This window comes from Electrophorus electricus, chromosome 14 (assembly GCF_013358815.1).
Source record: "Electrophorus electricus isolate fEleEle1 chromosome 14, fEleEle1.pri, whole genome shotgun sequence".
NCBI classification, from domain to species: domain Eukaryota; kingdom Metazoa; phylum Chordata; class Actinopteri; order Gymnotiformes; family Gymnotidae; genus Electrophorus; species Electrophorus electricus.
Genome location: NC_049548.1, coordinates 10539442 through 10557442, shown reverse-complemented (window position 1 = coordinate 10557442; position 18001 = coordinate 10539442). Strand labels below are relative to the sequence as shown.

At 39.8% G+C, this 18001-nt stretch overlaps 1 protein-coding gene across 3 annotated transcripts in view; it reads left to right on the top strand.

Moving 5' to 3' along the window:
- Window positions 1-18001, top strand: part of LOC113581575 (carbohydrate sulfotransferase 15) — a 57752-nt gene that overhangs the window by 37957 nt on the left and 1794 nt on the right. Inside the window, exons 2-8 of one of the 3 annotated variants that reach the window (XM_027016803.2) lie at window positions 2108-2365; window positions 5260-5619; window positions 6538-6877; window positions 11041-11184; window positions 14621-14777; window positions 15945-16101; window positions 17119-17266. In XM_027016803.2, the coding sequence (XP_026872604.2) occupies window positions 2297-2365; window positions 5260-5619; window positions 6538-6877; window positions 11041-11184; window positions 14621-14777; window positions 15945-16101; window positions 17119-17266 (1375 nt within the window). In that variant the 5' untranslated portion in view covers window positions 2108-2296. Of the gene's footprint in view, window positions 1-2107; window positions 2366-4176; window positions 4272-5259; window positions 5620-6537; window positions 6878-11040; window positions 11185-14620; window positions 14778-15944; window positions 16102-17118; window positions 17267-18001 lie in introns of those variants that run through there. The other 2 variants (XM_027016806.2, XM_027016805.2) reach the window with 2 other exon arrangements.

Here is an 18001-nt window from a genome sequence, read left to right as displayed (position 1 = left end):
TAATCTTTTAAGGTTTATGTAACGTTTACTCAAGTTTGAGGATGAATTTGCTTTTGTTTTTTATGCCATATGTTCATATGATGTATTTTGAGCAATGTGCAGTGTCAAGTCAAATTTATTTATATTGCAATAGACAGCACAACAAAAGCAAAATAAGTAATAGATGTCAATTCTGGGTTCCTAGACATCCTAGTCTTGGTTCAATGAGTGTATGTGTGTTTGAAACCTATCTGACACAGGAGCAACTCAGGAACAGCTTACTGATACCTAGTGGATTCCACTCTTGTCAATGGCTTCTCAATGTTCTGGTAGGGGAGGGAACGGAGTCGTCATAGAAATGGGTGGTTGTGTGGGTTGTGGAGGTAGTCAACAGGGTCGGACTAGGACAGCTAGAACAGTGCCGAACTCTTCGTCCTGCAGTTCACAAATCCATGTGCATGCAATTACTGAATCTGCTAATCAAAAGAGTGCTCATGAGTGCCCTCAATGCACTCTTATTGTGGCTGTCAGTGAATACCGGACTAGCACCCAAAATCTCAGAAGTCCATGAGATACAGGTGAGTGGATGATGTTGTCAAGCAGTCTGAGCAAAAGGGCAGAGAAGATTATATCCAAATGTGAGTTACATTTGTCACAATTGCCCCCTCCCTGGCATCACGGTTACCATGGACACACCTTCTATTTTGTTTTCTTCCTGATCTTTTTTACATGTGCTTCCTTGTTTTGGTTTAGATTTTCTCCTCTTCCTTGTTTAGTTCACTGCCTCTTATTGTATTCACCTGTGTCTTGTTAGGCCTAGATAGTTAGAGTATTTATGCCCTGTGTTTTTTTTTATGCATGTTGTTTGTTATTTTGCATGTTCGATGTTCTTTGAACATTCAGTATCTTTGGTATACGTTTTGTGATCTTCATTGTTTCTTGTTTGTTATTTATTCGCCCTGGTTTCGATTTTGTTTATGCTTAAGTTTTCTAGTGTACCTTCCCAAGTGTTTCGTGTTGCCCCATGTTTGGTTTGCATTCTTTGCTTTTGTTTGTACATGCTTTTAGTTATTAAAGGTTCCTCCTGGCACTTACATGCTGCCTCTCGCCTTCATCAATATGTTACAGCATTTCTTTACTAATTTAGTATGCGGACACCCCTCCTAATTATTAGGATCAGTTGTTTCAGCCACACCCATGGTTAACATGTATATAAAATCTTTCCCATAGCCATGCAATCTTCACAAACAATCATTGGCAGTAAAATCAGCTGTACTGAAGAGTTCAGTGTCTTTAAATGTAATGCTTTCATTGAATCTTACAAGTCTGTTCAAGAAATTTCTGTTCTGCAAAATCTGCCCTGGTCAACTGATAGTGCTGTTATTGTGGATTGGACCAACAACACCTAGGAGCAACAACATATCTACGCCATGTACAATGCCAAGCATCCTACATTAGTAGGAGCATCCTACATTTTTTCAGGGTTTGGACTAAGTACTTTAGTTCCAGTTAACATTACAATATAAAAAAATATTTTAAACAATGGTATGCTGCCAACTTTGTGGCAACAATTTGGGGTTGGTCCTTTCCTTTTCCAGCACAACAGATTGGGTAAGGCTTGGTTAAGGTTTTTTGGACTCTATATGTACTAGCTAAGAATACTTTTCTGAGTAGACAGTTTGTGTAAGATGGATAAGACAATCTGATAAATTCCATTTCCATAAATGTATAATTTTCTGTTCTAGTATGACTGTACCCAAGTGCACAAACTGAAATCCATAAAGTCATGAATTCATGACAAACCCCAACATCCTGCACAGAGCCCTGACCTAAACCCCACTAAACACCTTTGCGATGACCAACTGTGAGCCAGGCCTTCTTATACAACATCAATGTCTGACCTCCCAAAAACTTTATAGATTGAAAGGGCACAGATTCCTAAATTCATACACTAAAATCGTCCTAGAAGAGTGGAAGCTGTTATAGCTTGGAGGGGGAATGTATATTATCATCCGAGGTTTTGGAATGGGACAGCCAACAAACTTCTACAGGTGATAGTTATGTGCTCAACTATACTTGTAAAGTATGTCTTATTTCATTAGCTGTGTTTTATTTTATTTTCTTACAGGCAGAAACACTTGCTCCTGATATCATGTAGGAAAGTTGGTACAAAGAACACTCTCCTTACACTCCATGGATGAAGGAGCTGACCCGCAGCCACCCCTCCACTGTCTGACCCTGTCCCTCCCCCAAACCCCTTCTCTCTGGCTGTGAGGGTGGGCCCAGTCTGCGTGGATCTGGAAGTGCAGTGGCCCACATGCACTGCAAGTACAGCCTGCTTAGCCCAGCAGCAGAGGAGTATCATAAGAGACTGCTGCCTTTGCAGGTATATGAAACAAAATAACAAAGTATACCTTCTTTGAATTTTGTGGTTTAGTGCATATAACGGTGAGCGGTAAGGAGGCGGACGCAGGTGGGGAGAAGAACAAGATTTATTAGGGGCAAATCCAGAGTCGTAGTTGTCAGAGTAGTCCAGGGTCATTGAGCCAATATGTAGAGTACAGGGGATACATGATAAACACATGAAGGCAAACAGGGGAAGCAGGCTGCAACAGATGCTATGATGAACTCAGAGGTTAACAAACATGAAGGTTAGGAGAAAAACAAAGGCAAGGAGTACAAACTTAGACACAGGCAGATACAGACATTCTGACAACCATTCAATGAATAGCTAACACACAGGCAATCAGACAGGGTTTAAATACATGAACTTAACATGGCTAGAAATGAGGAACAGGTGAAAGTAATGATGGGCGTGGAAAACCAAACGAGGGGTGGAGAAAACGAAACTAAGGAATGGAACAAAAATAATACATATGACAGGGAGACCATGGAAGCTGGGAGGGACTAACTGTGACAGTGCACCAGAACAAATCACCTGGTCCTTACTAGGTCTTAAAATTAGGTAAATGCAACATGGGAAAGCCAAAATGGGAAAAACTACAGTCCACTACACAAAAACGTATACCCCATGAATCAATAGCTCATAGAACCTGTAGCAGTACCTTTAATAAACTGTCAATTACAGATGATAAGTTTAATTGGGGCACCACCCCAATTAAAATGTATTAATTTTAATTTATTAATGATTAAGTCTCAACTCATGAAAGTCACCAATTCGATACATGATTATTTCTCATCTACCAAACATTAGAATATCACTCTTAACTCGCAGACATAATAACTAAGGGTCACTTATGGAATAGGCATATACAGGAAAAACATACACAACAATAACTAAGATTCTTCTAATGACCAGGAGGATTGAGTTGACTAGCATCACTATAATAATCATAATGCAACCAAGCGAACATTAACACAAATGATTTGTGGTGGATAAAGGTAGCTAAATTGGCTAAAGATGAAAAGAGAAAAATGAAGAGTACCATTTAAGCAACATATAGGGATGATAAACAGGGTAATCTACTTATCAACCAACAAAGGAGACTTATTAATCATGCAAAATATGTGATGAAAGCATACCTAAAGTGTAATGGAAAAATCATGAGAAAAAGAAAAACCTTTCAGAGGGGGGACTAATTATAGGATTATATTATATAATTGAGGAGGCTGTATCACAGGTGAGTGGAAAGAGTTAACTGAGCTAATTTGATGTGTAAACAAAAACATTACTATTGATACCAACTGGTAACGTAAAAAAGGAAATGCCAGTTCTTATGACACTTTGGTGTTCGACCATGTGGAACTGTCTCGGAGGGGCACTGTCCTGTTTTTCAGTCATTCTGTTGTAGATTTGCTGGTGTGCTTGTAATCATTGTCCTGTTGCATGACCCTATTTTGGTCAAGCTTTAGCTCTCAGATAGATGGCCCCACATCCGACACTAGAATACTTTGATATACAAAGGAGATCATTGTCAACTCAATGACTGCAAGGTGCCCTTGGTGGCTGCAAAACAAGCCCAATTCACCCCTCCATCAGTATGATTGAGAGTTGGCAAGAGGTGTTCTTATATGCTGTATTTGGTTTTCACCAAACATGGCACTGTGAATTATGGCCAGACATCTCCTCTTTGGTCTTATCTGTCCAATGGACACACGCCTTGTGGTTTGTTCCGATGCAACTTAGCAAAAGTTAAGCTATGCTACGATATCATGCCATCTGTAACAGCCCGAGTGCCACAGGCCAAGGAGCAGGACGTACAGACTCCCTCGACGGAGACGGACATTTATCGAAAAATACGGAAGACAAAGGCACTCACATATAACAAACGGTAAACACGAAGACACATACGATTAGCATGATCAATAACTGACAACACCGCATACACCAGCAGGGGTTTAAATACATATAGACAAACAACACTAAACCATGTGCAGGTGTGTGCTAATAAGGAGGGCCTGGCTACAAACAAGACAATAACAATGACTTCCCACTGCACGTGACGGGCCGAACCACGTAACTAGTGGGGAGAGGAGCAGTCGTGACACGTTCGTAGAGTCTGAGACGACCTCCTGGGTGTTTTGCAATTTCTCTGAGCATTGTATAGTCTGACCTTGAGGTGAATTTGCTTGAATGTCCACTCGGGGAAGATTGACGACTGTCTTGAATGTTTTCCACTTGTGAATAATCTTTCTCACTGTGGAATGATGGAGTTCAAATTGTTGGGAAATGGCCTAATAACCCTTTCCAGATTGGCAGGCAGCAACATTCGCTTCTTTTAGCCCATTGCTGATGTCTTTTCTCCTTGGCATTGTGTTAACACATCTGAATGCTCCAGCAAACTACCAAAACTTTTTAGAGATGGACACACTTTCTGATGATCAGGTAATCATTTGATTACCAGGACATGGCTGCTATTTACCCTCTTCATTCCTATGGAAACAGCAGGGGTGTACTTATACTTTTTAGTAAGCGTAATTTTTCACACACTGCTTCTGCATTTTTTTGAATGCAGGTTTTTTTTAAAATAAATAATAACACAGTATAAATTGTCATGTGTTGTTGATCATCTGAGGTTATATTTACCTAATTTTAAGACTTGCTCAGGATCAGATTCTTCATGTCCTGATACATAAAACCATAGAACTCAAAGAGGGTATACTTTGTTTTGCAAATGACTGTATATGCATGCAGACACACACAAACACACAGAAATCCAAGCATATTTTACTACATGCTACATAAGACTCTGCAGTAACTAAAGGTGTGTGTAAACATGCTATTGCTGTGACACTCATATCCTGTCCCCTCTCTTTCAGATGGTCTATGCTCCCATGGGTGTGTCTGCTGTTTTGGAGGTGCAGAGGGATGCTCAGCAGCCCTGGGCCTTCCTCTCCTGCCCCCGACGTCCCAAACTGTACAGCTTTCTCTTTGGCTTCACTGTCGTCTTCCTCATAATGGCCTCCTACTTCCTAAGCAGTGAGAGGAAGGGGCTGCTCCTCACACCGTCTCCATACCGTGACGATCCGTTCGTGATCCCTGCCACCCTCCCATTCAATCTCTCTTCTATTAGAGATTACGCCCACATCAGACAGGTGGTGCACCAAATCGTGTCCAAGGTGGAATTTAGTCACAGAAAATTACCAGAACTGGATAACCTGGTGCATAACGAACCACATGTGAGTACACAATTTTACAAGGGCTGTTTTATTTCTTGATATGGTTTTGTGCATCTAGTTCTATCTGTTGTGGCATGTAGTGAATGATTGAGTGCTGGTTGTTAAAGCAGCAAGCCATGGCTGGGGATCTATTTGCACCAGACTTTTCAGGGTCGTGTCATTGAGATACAGGCTAATTATAAAACCCCTTTCTAATGGCTTTCTGAACATGATTTGAAGCCGGGACTAAATCTGTCATTTTCTCCTTTGTTCCCGTCTCACCTCATCTTGACACCTTACCTAATTTCTTTTCTCCTCTCCTCATGTTGAAGCCCATTTCAGTTAGCCTGTTAAAAAAACAGACTTGCAGTGACTGTTCTCATCCCTCCTGATTGGCTGATGAAGGAGGAAATGGCTTCCAATGTAATCAATATGTCAGTGGAGCATAAGACTCGGATTAATTGGGTCTGGTTTAATCAGAGTGGGGTGGTGATGCATGTCCTCTGGCACACTCACACAACACAATCACACGGGATTTTATGTCAGACAAAGGGGAGAGGAAATGCTGTAGTGAAAGTTGGCACTTTACACCTTCCTACCTAAGAATCTCACACAACACACACATGCAGAGTGGGAAATAAATTGCCTACAGGCATTTCTTTGATTTCAAATTTTGGAAAATTGTTTTACAAATATGATCATATTACTTTTAGACTTTCCATCTTATTTTAATGATGTCACAATGGAGTTCTCACCATATTGTCTTTAGATTTTTAGTATTTTACAGTATTTTGAATGATTAGATAATTTAAGATATTTTATGCATAAATATAATATTTGTAAAATATGACGAATATGTATAACAAAACATGGCTTATCATTATTAGCTCATCATGATAACATTACTACCACTCTCTTGCTGTTCTCTCCCCATCACAGTTGTTCTCTGTGATCCCGCGACACTTCCTACCAGGTCTTAAGAACCCCTGCTGGTATGAGCAGCTGCAGGGGAATGTTAGTGCCAATCCGTACCAGAAGAACCTATACGCCCGCTATTCACGACAGTCACACGCTGTCTTTGATTTCCTGAGGCGGTCATTCCGGAAACACCTGCAGTTGCACAAGGGGAAGTTCTACCGGATCCGCTGCCTGCCATACTTCTATATCATCGGGCAGCCAAAATGTGGCACTACTGACCTGTACGACCGGCTTCGGCTGCACCCAGATGTGCGGGTCACAACACTTAAGGAGCCACACTGGTGGACCCGTAAGAGATTTGGTGAGGGAGGATAACTTGTCTTAACTTTGTATTATATCATAGAGCACTCTTTCAGAATATTACAGAATAGATTATTTTGCATCATATACAGACAGAATGAAAAGGCAGATGGATTAACTGAAGGTGAAAGAGAAGAAAAATAATACAAGCAAAAACCCGATACACAACTCGTTTTCTCTTATCGTATGCCTCCTTTTTGCTTTAAATTTTCTTATTTTTTGTCTGCTTTGTCTACCTATTCATTTTGTCTATATATAATATAAAATATTTAAACATTTATTAGCAGACTTCAGTCATGCAATTTACTGTGTGGGATGTATACTTTACAGAATGATAGATGGACTGCTTGTGAAAGGCTAGGCTTTTGCTTTTGGATCATTAAAAGTTGTCATGTAGAGTTGGGTGTGCTTATTGGGGCTGTTCATGGGATTAAATGGGTGTGCTCAGTGGGGCTGCTCATGGGATTAAATGGGTGTGCTCAGTGGGGCTGCTCATGGGATTAAATGGGTGTGCTCAGTGGGGCTGCTCATGGGATTAAATGGGTGTGCTCAGTGGGGCTGCTCATGGGATTAAATGGGTGTGCTCAGTGGGGCTGCTCATGGGATTAAATGGGTGTGCTCAGTGGGGCTGCTCATGGGATTAAATGGGTGTGCTCAGTGGGGCTGCTCATGGGATTAAATGGGTGTGCTCAGTGGGGCTGCTCATGGAATTAAATGGGTGTGCTCAGTGGGGCTGCTCATGGGATTAAATGGGTGTGCTCGTTGGGGCTGCTCATGGGATTAAGCCATGCCACTGTTTTTTAGGCTTTTCACATCTGATTCGCATCTGATGTCACAGTCGGTGAGTTCACCTCTGCTCCGCAGGATCCCTTAGCCCGATCATTCAGATTGGTTCTGATCAGAATCCATCTGCTATGTCCTGAGCATCACCTCTCTCTGTCTTCCTTTCCCTTTCTCTCTCTGATCATTTCTCCTTTCCTCAAGGCTTTCTTAAATTCCTAGTAAAGAGTTTGATCTTTCTGAAGTTAAGCAAAGAGAGCAAGAGTGTGAGAGTGCATGCGGTCACAGCGAAATGTGGGACCACTGATTTATGGTAACATGCCATGCACTGTAAAACTGATATTTATTGGCTCACAAACTCTTTCAAAGTGCTCTTTAACAGTATAATTTAACTTAATTGGAAACTGTTACATCTTAGGAAAACGTCCTGATTGCGTCTAATTTTAATTTCTTGGATTCAAAGCATGTATCTTTGGAAGCCCACAATTGTCACAAGTTCCTCTATTGTATTTCCAAGAATAAATATAGGATTCAAAAACTTGGACTAAACTAGTCAATGTATTCTGTTTTTCTTTAAAGACACGAATGAACCAAACAATTACATAAAGAGGAAATGAAGGCCAAAAAGAAAAATGCAACTTTAATTTGTTCAATTTTTAAAACTTTCAACTTTAATGAGTTCATATTCCATTGCATAAATGTATTTAAAACCATGGAAAAAGCTGAGAAACAAAACTTCTGAACATTATTTATAAAACAAATAAACAAAACTTATAATTGATGGCGTAATACAGTGATTTATTTGGATGGATGTTCAGATGTGGAGTGATGTAATGGATGGAATGATGCTGGACTTTGTGAGGGATTTTGCTAGCAGCGTTCATATCTGACAAAGTGACATGAAGGCGCCAACAGGTCCTTTGGTGTCTGGCTGCCTCCCAAAAACGTTTACTCTTTTCTGTCTCTCTCTGTCTCCAAACAAAATCCATTGTTTTATATCTCCCTCCGTCTGTCTTCCAAATAACATCCAGTCTTTTCTCTCTCTCTCTGGCTGTCTCCCAACAACATAAAATATTTTCTGTCTCTTTTTGTTTTTCCTTGTCTGTCTCCCACCCCAAACATCCAGGTTTTTCTATATTTCTCTGTTTCTCTCTCCCAAAACGTCCAGTTTCTCAATTTCTCTCCCTAAACACCCAGTCTTTTCAATCTCTCTGTCTCTGTCTTGCAGCATCCAATATTTTGTCTCTGTCCATTTCCAATAACATCCAGTCTTTTCTCTTTCTGTCTCTGTCTATTTCTGTCTCTCTATCTCCTAACATCCAGTCTTCTATCTCTCTTCCTACTCTTTCTTTCCAATTTCTCATTCTCCAATGTTCTCATCACTCCATCATATTGAACTTTAAATTTTTTCGATTTCTTGTTATTTCTACCTTTTCATCCCTCACTGTCTGATGTTGCATTTATATCACTCTCTTGTCTACCTCTCTTGTCCTTCTCTATATTACATACACACCCCTCCCTCTTTTCTGTCTGCCTTTCTCTCTGTCTCTCTCTCTTGCACTCTCTGCATCTCTTTTATGTGTTGTTAAAAGTGATTACAGATCCCCAGTCATAATGGACAGATCGAGTCCCTGGCTTTAGCCCTGCACCCTGCTGACAGCGCTTCCTGCTCCAGCACGCCTCTTCTGGCAGAAGATACTACTCACTGCTTTCCTTTTCCCATCCACTATCCCACAAAATCAGTTCTAAATAGCTTCATTCATATTTATTCATTGTAGCAAAGGAGAGAATGATTGAGTGAGTGAGACAGTAAGTGACAAAGAGTGGAAAAGAAAGGGGGGGTGTGTGTTTGTGTCTGGGTGTGTGAGGAAATTACGCACCTGTGTCCAAATTCACAGCAATTTGCCATCTGGCCATGCAGCGCTTGAGTCATCAGCACTAGGTTGCCAGCCCCCTGCAGTGCTCATGCACACCGCAGCTTACTAACCTAGCAGTGTGGAGGAGCAGCTACTGCACACAAGAGACTATCCCGCACCACCTGCAGCACCCACCCACCTGTGCCACTGCCAAGCTGCCACCACCGCTGGAGTTGTCTGTTTATGTTCTACTACACTGAGTGTATGCAGCTAGCCAAAGTCTGGAAAGAGACCACTGTGCCTTTTTGAGATAGTGTAGGCAGAGAAGCATACACACTGTGAGTGCACACACGTGCAAACACACACATATGTAAAGACATACACACACAAATGCTTTATCTGAGCACCCATAACACACACAGTGAGCAGACATAACACACACACATTGTGTACACACAGTCTTATTATGTGGAATGTAGAATGTAGTACACATTCCATTCCCTCAGTCCCTTTTGGTGGATTTTCTTTTTTCTATTTTTGAAGTCTTTGACTTCTTGTCTTTTATGTTTGTTTTTTTCTATTCTATGTGTGTGTGAACAGTTGCTGCTTATTTGCGTATTTGTGAAGGTGTGTGTATGGAAGTAGTTATGCTGGAATATGTGGGTGGATGTAGGCACTAATCAATCTAGGAGAGAGTGTCCCAGATAGACCAGTGTCTTCCTCAGTGTGACACAGGGTACATTTCTTGTAATGGATAAGGTTAGGTATTTGGTACTATATTTTCTGAACTGGTGTTAATGACAATGGTTGTTTGCCAGTCAGTTTATAAAGCATAAATGTCTACTGCGTAGTCTCAGTAAGTCTTTGATCAGATGTCTGATATCAAATGTGAGAGATTAGCTAAGTCTGTAAACCACACACACACACACACACACACACACACACACACACACACATTTAGGTATAAGACAAACATTGTGGGAGAGCCTTGTTCCTCCTGGTTTCTTCTTTTCTAAAATCAACACTTTGTCCAGAAGTGTATGCATCGAAAGTTGAGTCAGACAGAGAGGCAAGATATTAGATATGAAAGAGTCAGAAAGAAAAATTAGTTGGAAAAAGAAGGAACAGAATGAGAATTTAAGGGAAAAATTTCAGATGGAAGGAATTTAAATGAATAAATCCTATAATCCCAAAATACTGGCAAACCTCTTACCTATCTGAAAACATTTTTTTTCTGATTTCCTGACTTTTCTGTATTTTTAGTTTTTTGTTCTTTCGCTTGTTTAGTTTACTGAATGTCCAATGGAATAGTTTTAATGGAAAGTTCTCATCCTCTCAGGAGAAACTCTCCCACAAGAGCAAAGGAAATACTTATAAATGTGATTTGAGAAAAAAAACTAAGGACTGAACATTTTCTAAATGACAAAATAACCTCTTCTGTTATTTTACATACATGCAATGATAATGTGTGCAGGGTTCTAAGATCTTCACCTCTCACACACTGCTCTCTCTGCTCTCTCCACCCCAGGTATAATTCGCCCCAGTGAGGGTCTTCATGCCCGCTATCCAGTGGAAGACTACCTGGACCTTTTTGACCTACCTGCCCATCAGATTCAGGACCAGCTGTTGGCAAACATCACTGGAGGCTCTGCTCAGTCTACTATCATTATTGGTAACACATCTCTGCTCTGTTAGACCATCTCCCATCACTACATCTAGCAGACAGCCGACTCAGTCTGGTCAACAGCTCATGTAAAAGGCACTTTAATTGTGAAAAAGCACCTCTGCTGAACACCTGGCCTTTATTTCCTTATATTTTAGGCCAGGTTAGATATAACTACTACAGAAGAGTATTTTTTATCTCAAAGAAAGTGTGTTGATGTGCAGTAAAATCTTACAATCTTCTGACTCTTCTACACAAGATTTTTCTAATCATGATGTGTTCACTAGAATGATTTTGAATTGCGCTGTCTGAATTGTACTTTAATGCAAATTGCAAAGCTTTATCTTCTAATCAGATATTAAATTAGAATTTGGTTGTCAGCCAGTGTGTTTTGAGTGAACTGTTTCTCAACAGCATCCTGTGAATTTGATTGTATCTTGTATGATTACTGATATAATCTGACCTCTATGCTCCATGGGTGTCATCATGAGTACAGGGTAATGCCTTTCTTCTTTTCTTAGCATGGTTTCTCTTGCAACATTCTGCACCATTTTCCCTAACATACCTGAAACAGCAGTGACTATTAAATAGAATAGAAAACTATTAGGATAGGCACACCACTAACAGAAATTCACATACTGTTTGTTACACTTCTGAGTTTGAGTTGTTTGCGTTATGTATTTCAGTTATAAATCAATTTCTGTTTTCAACTACTAAAACCATTAATAGAGTTTCAGAACCGGTGTAGTGATGACTGACTTTCCTTTTTAATGTTTGCTATGCTTTGTCAAAGTAGAATGATATTCAAATATGAACAGACTGTAAAACTAGTAACACTCCTTGCTTTTTATCTCTATTGATAGTATTTTGTGCATACTAGACACTTTTTTAGAAACCTTTCTATAGATTCTAATTCTGTAGATACCACTTGTATGAGTAAAGTTATGAGTAGTTCATCTGTTCCCATGAATAATTCATGTTAGCCATGCTGTGTCTGACATCACAGCAATGCCACTATATCAGTGCTAATGCTTGGCTGAGAAAGGCAGGCGTGTGGTGGTCCTATAGTCTGATGGTCAAAAACTGAACTCTGATCAATGGGGTAGCTGCTATTAAACTGGGTATACAGTATTACTATAAGATACAGCATGTAACTATAGGATTGTAAAATAAAAATGGATCTACCCAATAAAGACATTAGTGTCTGTAGGTGCTAAAGGTTCTGCACAAAAGTGGGAGAAAATTGAAGCACAGAGTGGAGAGACAGGAAGGCCAGTTATGCTAGGGGAGCCCAGGGGACTAGAAGGATTACAGCAGCTCTAAGGTAAACATGAAGCCAGAAAAGGAGATGACTCTGAGAACTATGGAAAGAGGCTAAGAAATGTGCACAACCACAGTCCCAGCCTTCACAACAGGAGCGAGCCAGGGATAGACATAGAGCATGTGGCCAGGTCAATGGGGCAGGAGCAGTTGAGCCTGGTGTGAGCGGAGTGGCAGAGTGTGGGCGGAGCTAAGTTTAGACAAGAGCAGGGTGGAGACTCCTGTGGGCAGTATGTTTTGTATTAGTGTCATTGTCTCATGACCGTGTTACAGTGAGAATTACTTGTTACAAACAGAATGTTACAATTCAGCTGAAAACAACTTGCTGTATAAGGTAATGTTACATAAAGGATGTGAATTATATATGGTACTTGTGAATAGCAATGGAACAATATAGTAATTTAATAATTATTCCACATTTACACTTTTAGAGACTATAGTAGAATTAACATAGAGATGTAACTAATAATGGAGAAAGACTCAAAAGTTACTGAATAGTTAAAGAGCTTCTGCTAAAAATTGTATTTTCAGTCAGGGAACATAATATCCCATATATATATATATATATATATATATATATATATATATATATATATATATATATATATATATATATATATATATCTCATGGCAGGGTTTCTATGTTACACTGACAGAGAGTATCTGTTTGGGTTGAGTTAAAAATCCCAATTTCCTGTTCCTGTTTACCCTCCTGCACCTCCTTGTGACTCTGCAGTGACTCTCCATATCATACCTGTGTATCCTCCTCCTGAAAGACAGCTGTCAGGAAGAGGAACGTTAGGGTGTATTAATATGCAGCATGTGTTCTTTTTTTTTTAATTTTATTTTTTAGGAAACACAAAACAGGAAGTGGTTATGGGTAGTAATGACTGAGGAAACAAGAAACATGCATCACTGGGGATGTGGGGCAGCCTGGGAGAGAACTAAAGGCACTCTTGTGAGAACAAGTGTGTGATGAGATTGCTTGTTCTCAGTGTTTTCACAGCAATATCCTTTCTGTAGCAGTTTAACTTAGCCGTATCAAATTCAGTAAGTTTGAGGAGGGGAATTTCCAAACTAAGATTGATTCTGGTCTTCCAAAACCAGAGTTGGTCACCCCTGGCCTGTAGTGGTCTGTGGATAACCTACTGTAGTTCCTCTCTCTTATTGATCATGATGTAGCACATGCACACACCAAACTTCCTGACTTTTGAACCTAGTCATCACAGAAACCACAGAGCTTGTGGCACTGAAGTGCTAGCACTTGTGTTGTGCAAATATTATCAGTAAGATTCTCAGGTTTAAAAGTTTTGGTTTTAAACATAAAAGTAAAAAAGTAGTGAGAGGTACTTCACTTTTTTCACTTTCATTCATTCATTCTAATACTAGCTAATGCTGAACTAATGGACAAAGCCAGTTGCTGGAATAAAATCCTGGGGAAGAGCTTTAATTTTTTTAATTTTCAGTCTTTTGGGAACCTGATCCTAGATCAGCTTTATTTTATCTCACAATATTATGATGGTCCTGGATGTGTCAGCATCTCCCTATGTGACTACTGATTAGGATTACATATATTACAAATGCCGAATTGTTTTCATTTGATGTAAATTAAGCAATTAACGTAGAAAGAATGTTTAGGAAAATAGAGGATGCCTTATTAATAATGAATTTGGATGTATAACATTTATTATATGATACTGTGCTGTGTAGAGCTGGAAACATCTCTAGTATGATTCACCTTCTGAAAAAAAGAATGTGTTATTTAGCTTCTGGCTCAGAGCCGTTCACAAACAACCTTGTTTTGACATGATAATATCTAACTGCTGAGTTGTGTGCAAGATAGAGATGAACCCAGTGATAAGTGGTTAACAGTCTGAAATTGTGCATGTGTCACAGTCATGCATTTTTGTGTGAAGATAGAAACTTTATCACAAGTCACTTCAAGTCACTAAAAAATATATTGAAACAAGATTTTCTAGCATTGAATCCCTAAAAGTATATATTATGTATTAAATCATTTGTACATGTTTACAGATCAAATATGTACATGTAGATATGTATGAGATCTGTGTTATTAGACTGAATCACTTTAGTTCTCCTTTTAATGACTTTCTATAATTGGCAGGTGAGGCTAGTGCATCCACTATGTGGGACAACAACGCATGGGCCTATTTCTATGACAACTCCACAGAGGCAGAGCCTCCCTTTCTGATCCAGGATTTCATTCACGCGCTCCAGCCAGAAGCACAGTTCATCGCCATTCTGAGAGACCCTGTTGAAAGGTCAGAGGTCAAATGTTAAATGAAGCTCCTAATTCAGTGTAGAAAAATTTGGCAGGACAAAACCATTGTAATGCAGGTAGTGGCAGGAGTGCGATGGTATGGTCCCAGGCAGACTCAGGACCTTCAGCTGTCATGCTGCTGTGCTTTGGAGGAAACACACTCAAGTGAGTGTGAGCTAAAATGACCCTTTGAGAAACTGAGCTGCTAATTAGCAGCAAAGCAGTTCTATAAATAATGTTTGTATAGATCAGGATTTTTACCTCCAATTCTGAGGTCCCTGTGCCCTGCACAGTTTCAGGTTTTCCCTGCATGAGTACATTTGGTCCAGCTCATGATAGGCTTGATGATGAAATGGTGTCCTGGAATAGGTGTACTAAAGCAGGCAAAACTTTAAACTGTGCAGGGCAGTGGGATTCCAGTGAAGGAATTCATATGCGCATTCTAAGTACACAATATTCTTATGTTCATTTATTATTATTCCTTAATTATTTCTTAAATGATCTGTGCCATGGTGCCATGTGTCTCTATTGAAGAACACGCTAAGGTTAAGAGATAATAACATTCCCTGAGCTGAAGCCTCTGAGATCTCATCCACTCATTCCCTATCCATCTCCCTTCTCTCCTTCTCTCCTTCTCCTCCTCTCTCTTCAAGTCTGACCTCTCTCCAGTGTAGTTAGACTCACCAGTGTTAGTCTAGTATCCTTATGTTAGAAAACTGACCTGAAGATAATCTTGTGTGATGACAAACTCGAGTGGAATACCCTGCTATAGCTAACTATTAAAACATCTGGTACCACCTTAGTTTACTTATAGTTTTTTAATGTACAAATTATTCTTGCAAGTCATAATAGTGTATAGCAGTTTGTAAAAAGGGCACAATCAAGCATGTCAGATTCTTCTTAGAGAGTTGGTACTTTATTTGGCGTTCTGCTGTTCAGTACTTGGAGTGGATGCATTAGTCGTGAACCCCTAACAGTGTGGTTTAATCCAAGACTGAGTCTGGATCACACACCAGCCAGTGGCCAGTGCATAAAGTGACAAAAGAGTCTATGTGCAAAGATGTTTCCAATAAAAAGTGTTATGTATGTAAAGTAGAATAAGAATATATGTAAAAAGAAAAATGTAGTCTTTTTAACTTTTTTTTTTTTTTTTTTTTTTTTTTTACAGATTGTACTCTGATTATCTCTACTTTGGGATGTCCAACAAGTCTTCAGAGGATTTCCATGAGAAGGTGTGGGAATCACTGCAGCTGTTTGATGCATGTCTGCAGGATTTCAGCATTCGGGCATGTGTCTATAACAGCACATTCAACAACGCTATGCCTGTGAGTAGCACATGACACACACAGCCACACACACTGACACACACACAGATCTGCAGTGACAGACAAGGGGAAACATCAAGGAGAAATGTTTTGACAGGTCAAAAGGATTCAGTAATTAGCGTCATAAATGCAACCTCAATGATGAGACAGAGAATGACAGAGAATGAATCTTGTGTGTGTGTTAGGAAAAGAGAAAGAAAAAAAGAATGGAATATGCCCAGGATCCAGCCGTTGAGCTCACAATAAACACCCTGGTGAATCGCTCAGCTCCTGAGCTGGAAGGACTATTGGGTCCTTGTGGCCTCCTTGAGAAGCTCTGCCCTGGGCTTTGGTCTTAATATGAATCACATTCTCTTAAGGAAATCTCTGTTCACTCTGCCTAAAAATGACTCATAAAATGCACAGTCCAAAAATAAATAATAGACTTGTTATAGTTATAAAAAAGAAACTCCTTTGAGCTGACAACCATATTTTTCTCCACATTTAACACAACAGCTCACATAATGATGGCTAATATAGTGTAGTTTGTTATTGATCTTGGGGAGCTAAAGCATCGATCAGTGAAATGCATTAGTGGAGAGCTTTCAAGTAATTGGAAAACTGGAAAAACTGACTAGTCTGGATGGGTGAAGTGTTACTTAAGGCTGACTTGTTTTTGCACGGTTGTGCATGTAACTGAACAGCCAGGGGACTTCAGAGTCCTGGTCAGAGAGGCGGAGTCTGCCAGCCGGGTTGCAGTGTCAAAGTGGCTGGAAATCAATGGGTAATTATTGTACAGAAATGGGTGTATTACTTGGAAATCTACAGACTGTAGATTGCAGGTATTAAAATGTTATTGTGCAATATAGAGGTGTTGGGAAGAACCTGATGGGTGTACATCCAATAATACTCATCTGTGGGTTATGGATTTAAGAAAGCAAATAGCCTAAAAACTTGCGTAAGGGTGTGCATCACACTTTGTGTGTGACATACCAATGCTAAGTGTATGATGGCTTGCTCATCCTCTCTCTCTCATAGGTACGGCTGCAGGTGGGGCTGTATATCATGTACATCCTGGATTGGTTGTCCGTGTTTGGTAGGGATCAGCTCCTTGTTCTCAGACTAGAAGACCATGCTGCAGACAGGAAAGTCTCCATGCACAAAGTCTTTCAGTTCCTTCATTTGGGTATGGAGCTCAATTACATGCACTGGCATACATGTGCACACACACACACACACACACACACACACACACACACACACACACACACACGAGATGTGTTGATGGAGAACAATTGGGTTCATGAGCCAGCTCCTTTATGTGAACAATGGGAGGCAGATCCTGAGATTTGTTTTCTTAGCTACAGGCACTTTGTGCAATGACTGAATGTTGTGTTAATGTGTGTTGGGCAACCAATCACAGGTGATGACAAACAGGGATCATACCATCAGGTTAATGGGGGGTTGACTATCTCCAGAAATGAGGAGCACACAAACAGCAGAAAACAAGATGAATGATAGTCGCAAAATGTCCATTATACATGTGTATTTGTGTTTTTACATTAATGTTTTTCTAGCAAACAAAGTTATGATATTATGTTGGAAATTATGGAATAATGGAAATTATAGTGTTTGCATATATTTATTCAATGTAATTATACTAATCACAGCAAATTGGTCAAACCACTGCTAATTGTGGCTGAAATACAAAATAGTAGTATTAAATGAATAGCAGAAGTAGTATTAAATTAATAGCTGTTTGGGAGTCAAAAGAGCTGGCTATTTTTGCTGAGGTAAGCCAAATTGTCTTACTAAAAAGAGCTGGAATTCCCATCACTTACTCACACACAAAGCCTTTTTGTTATTGATCGTACTAGAGGTACTGTATATTTCCCCCTTAATTTTTGTGTATTTACACACT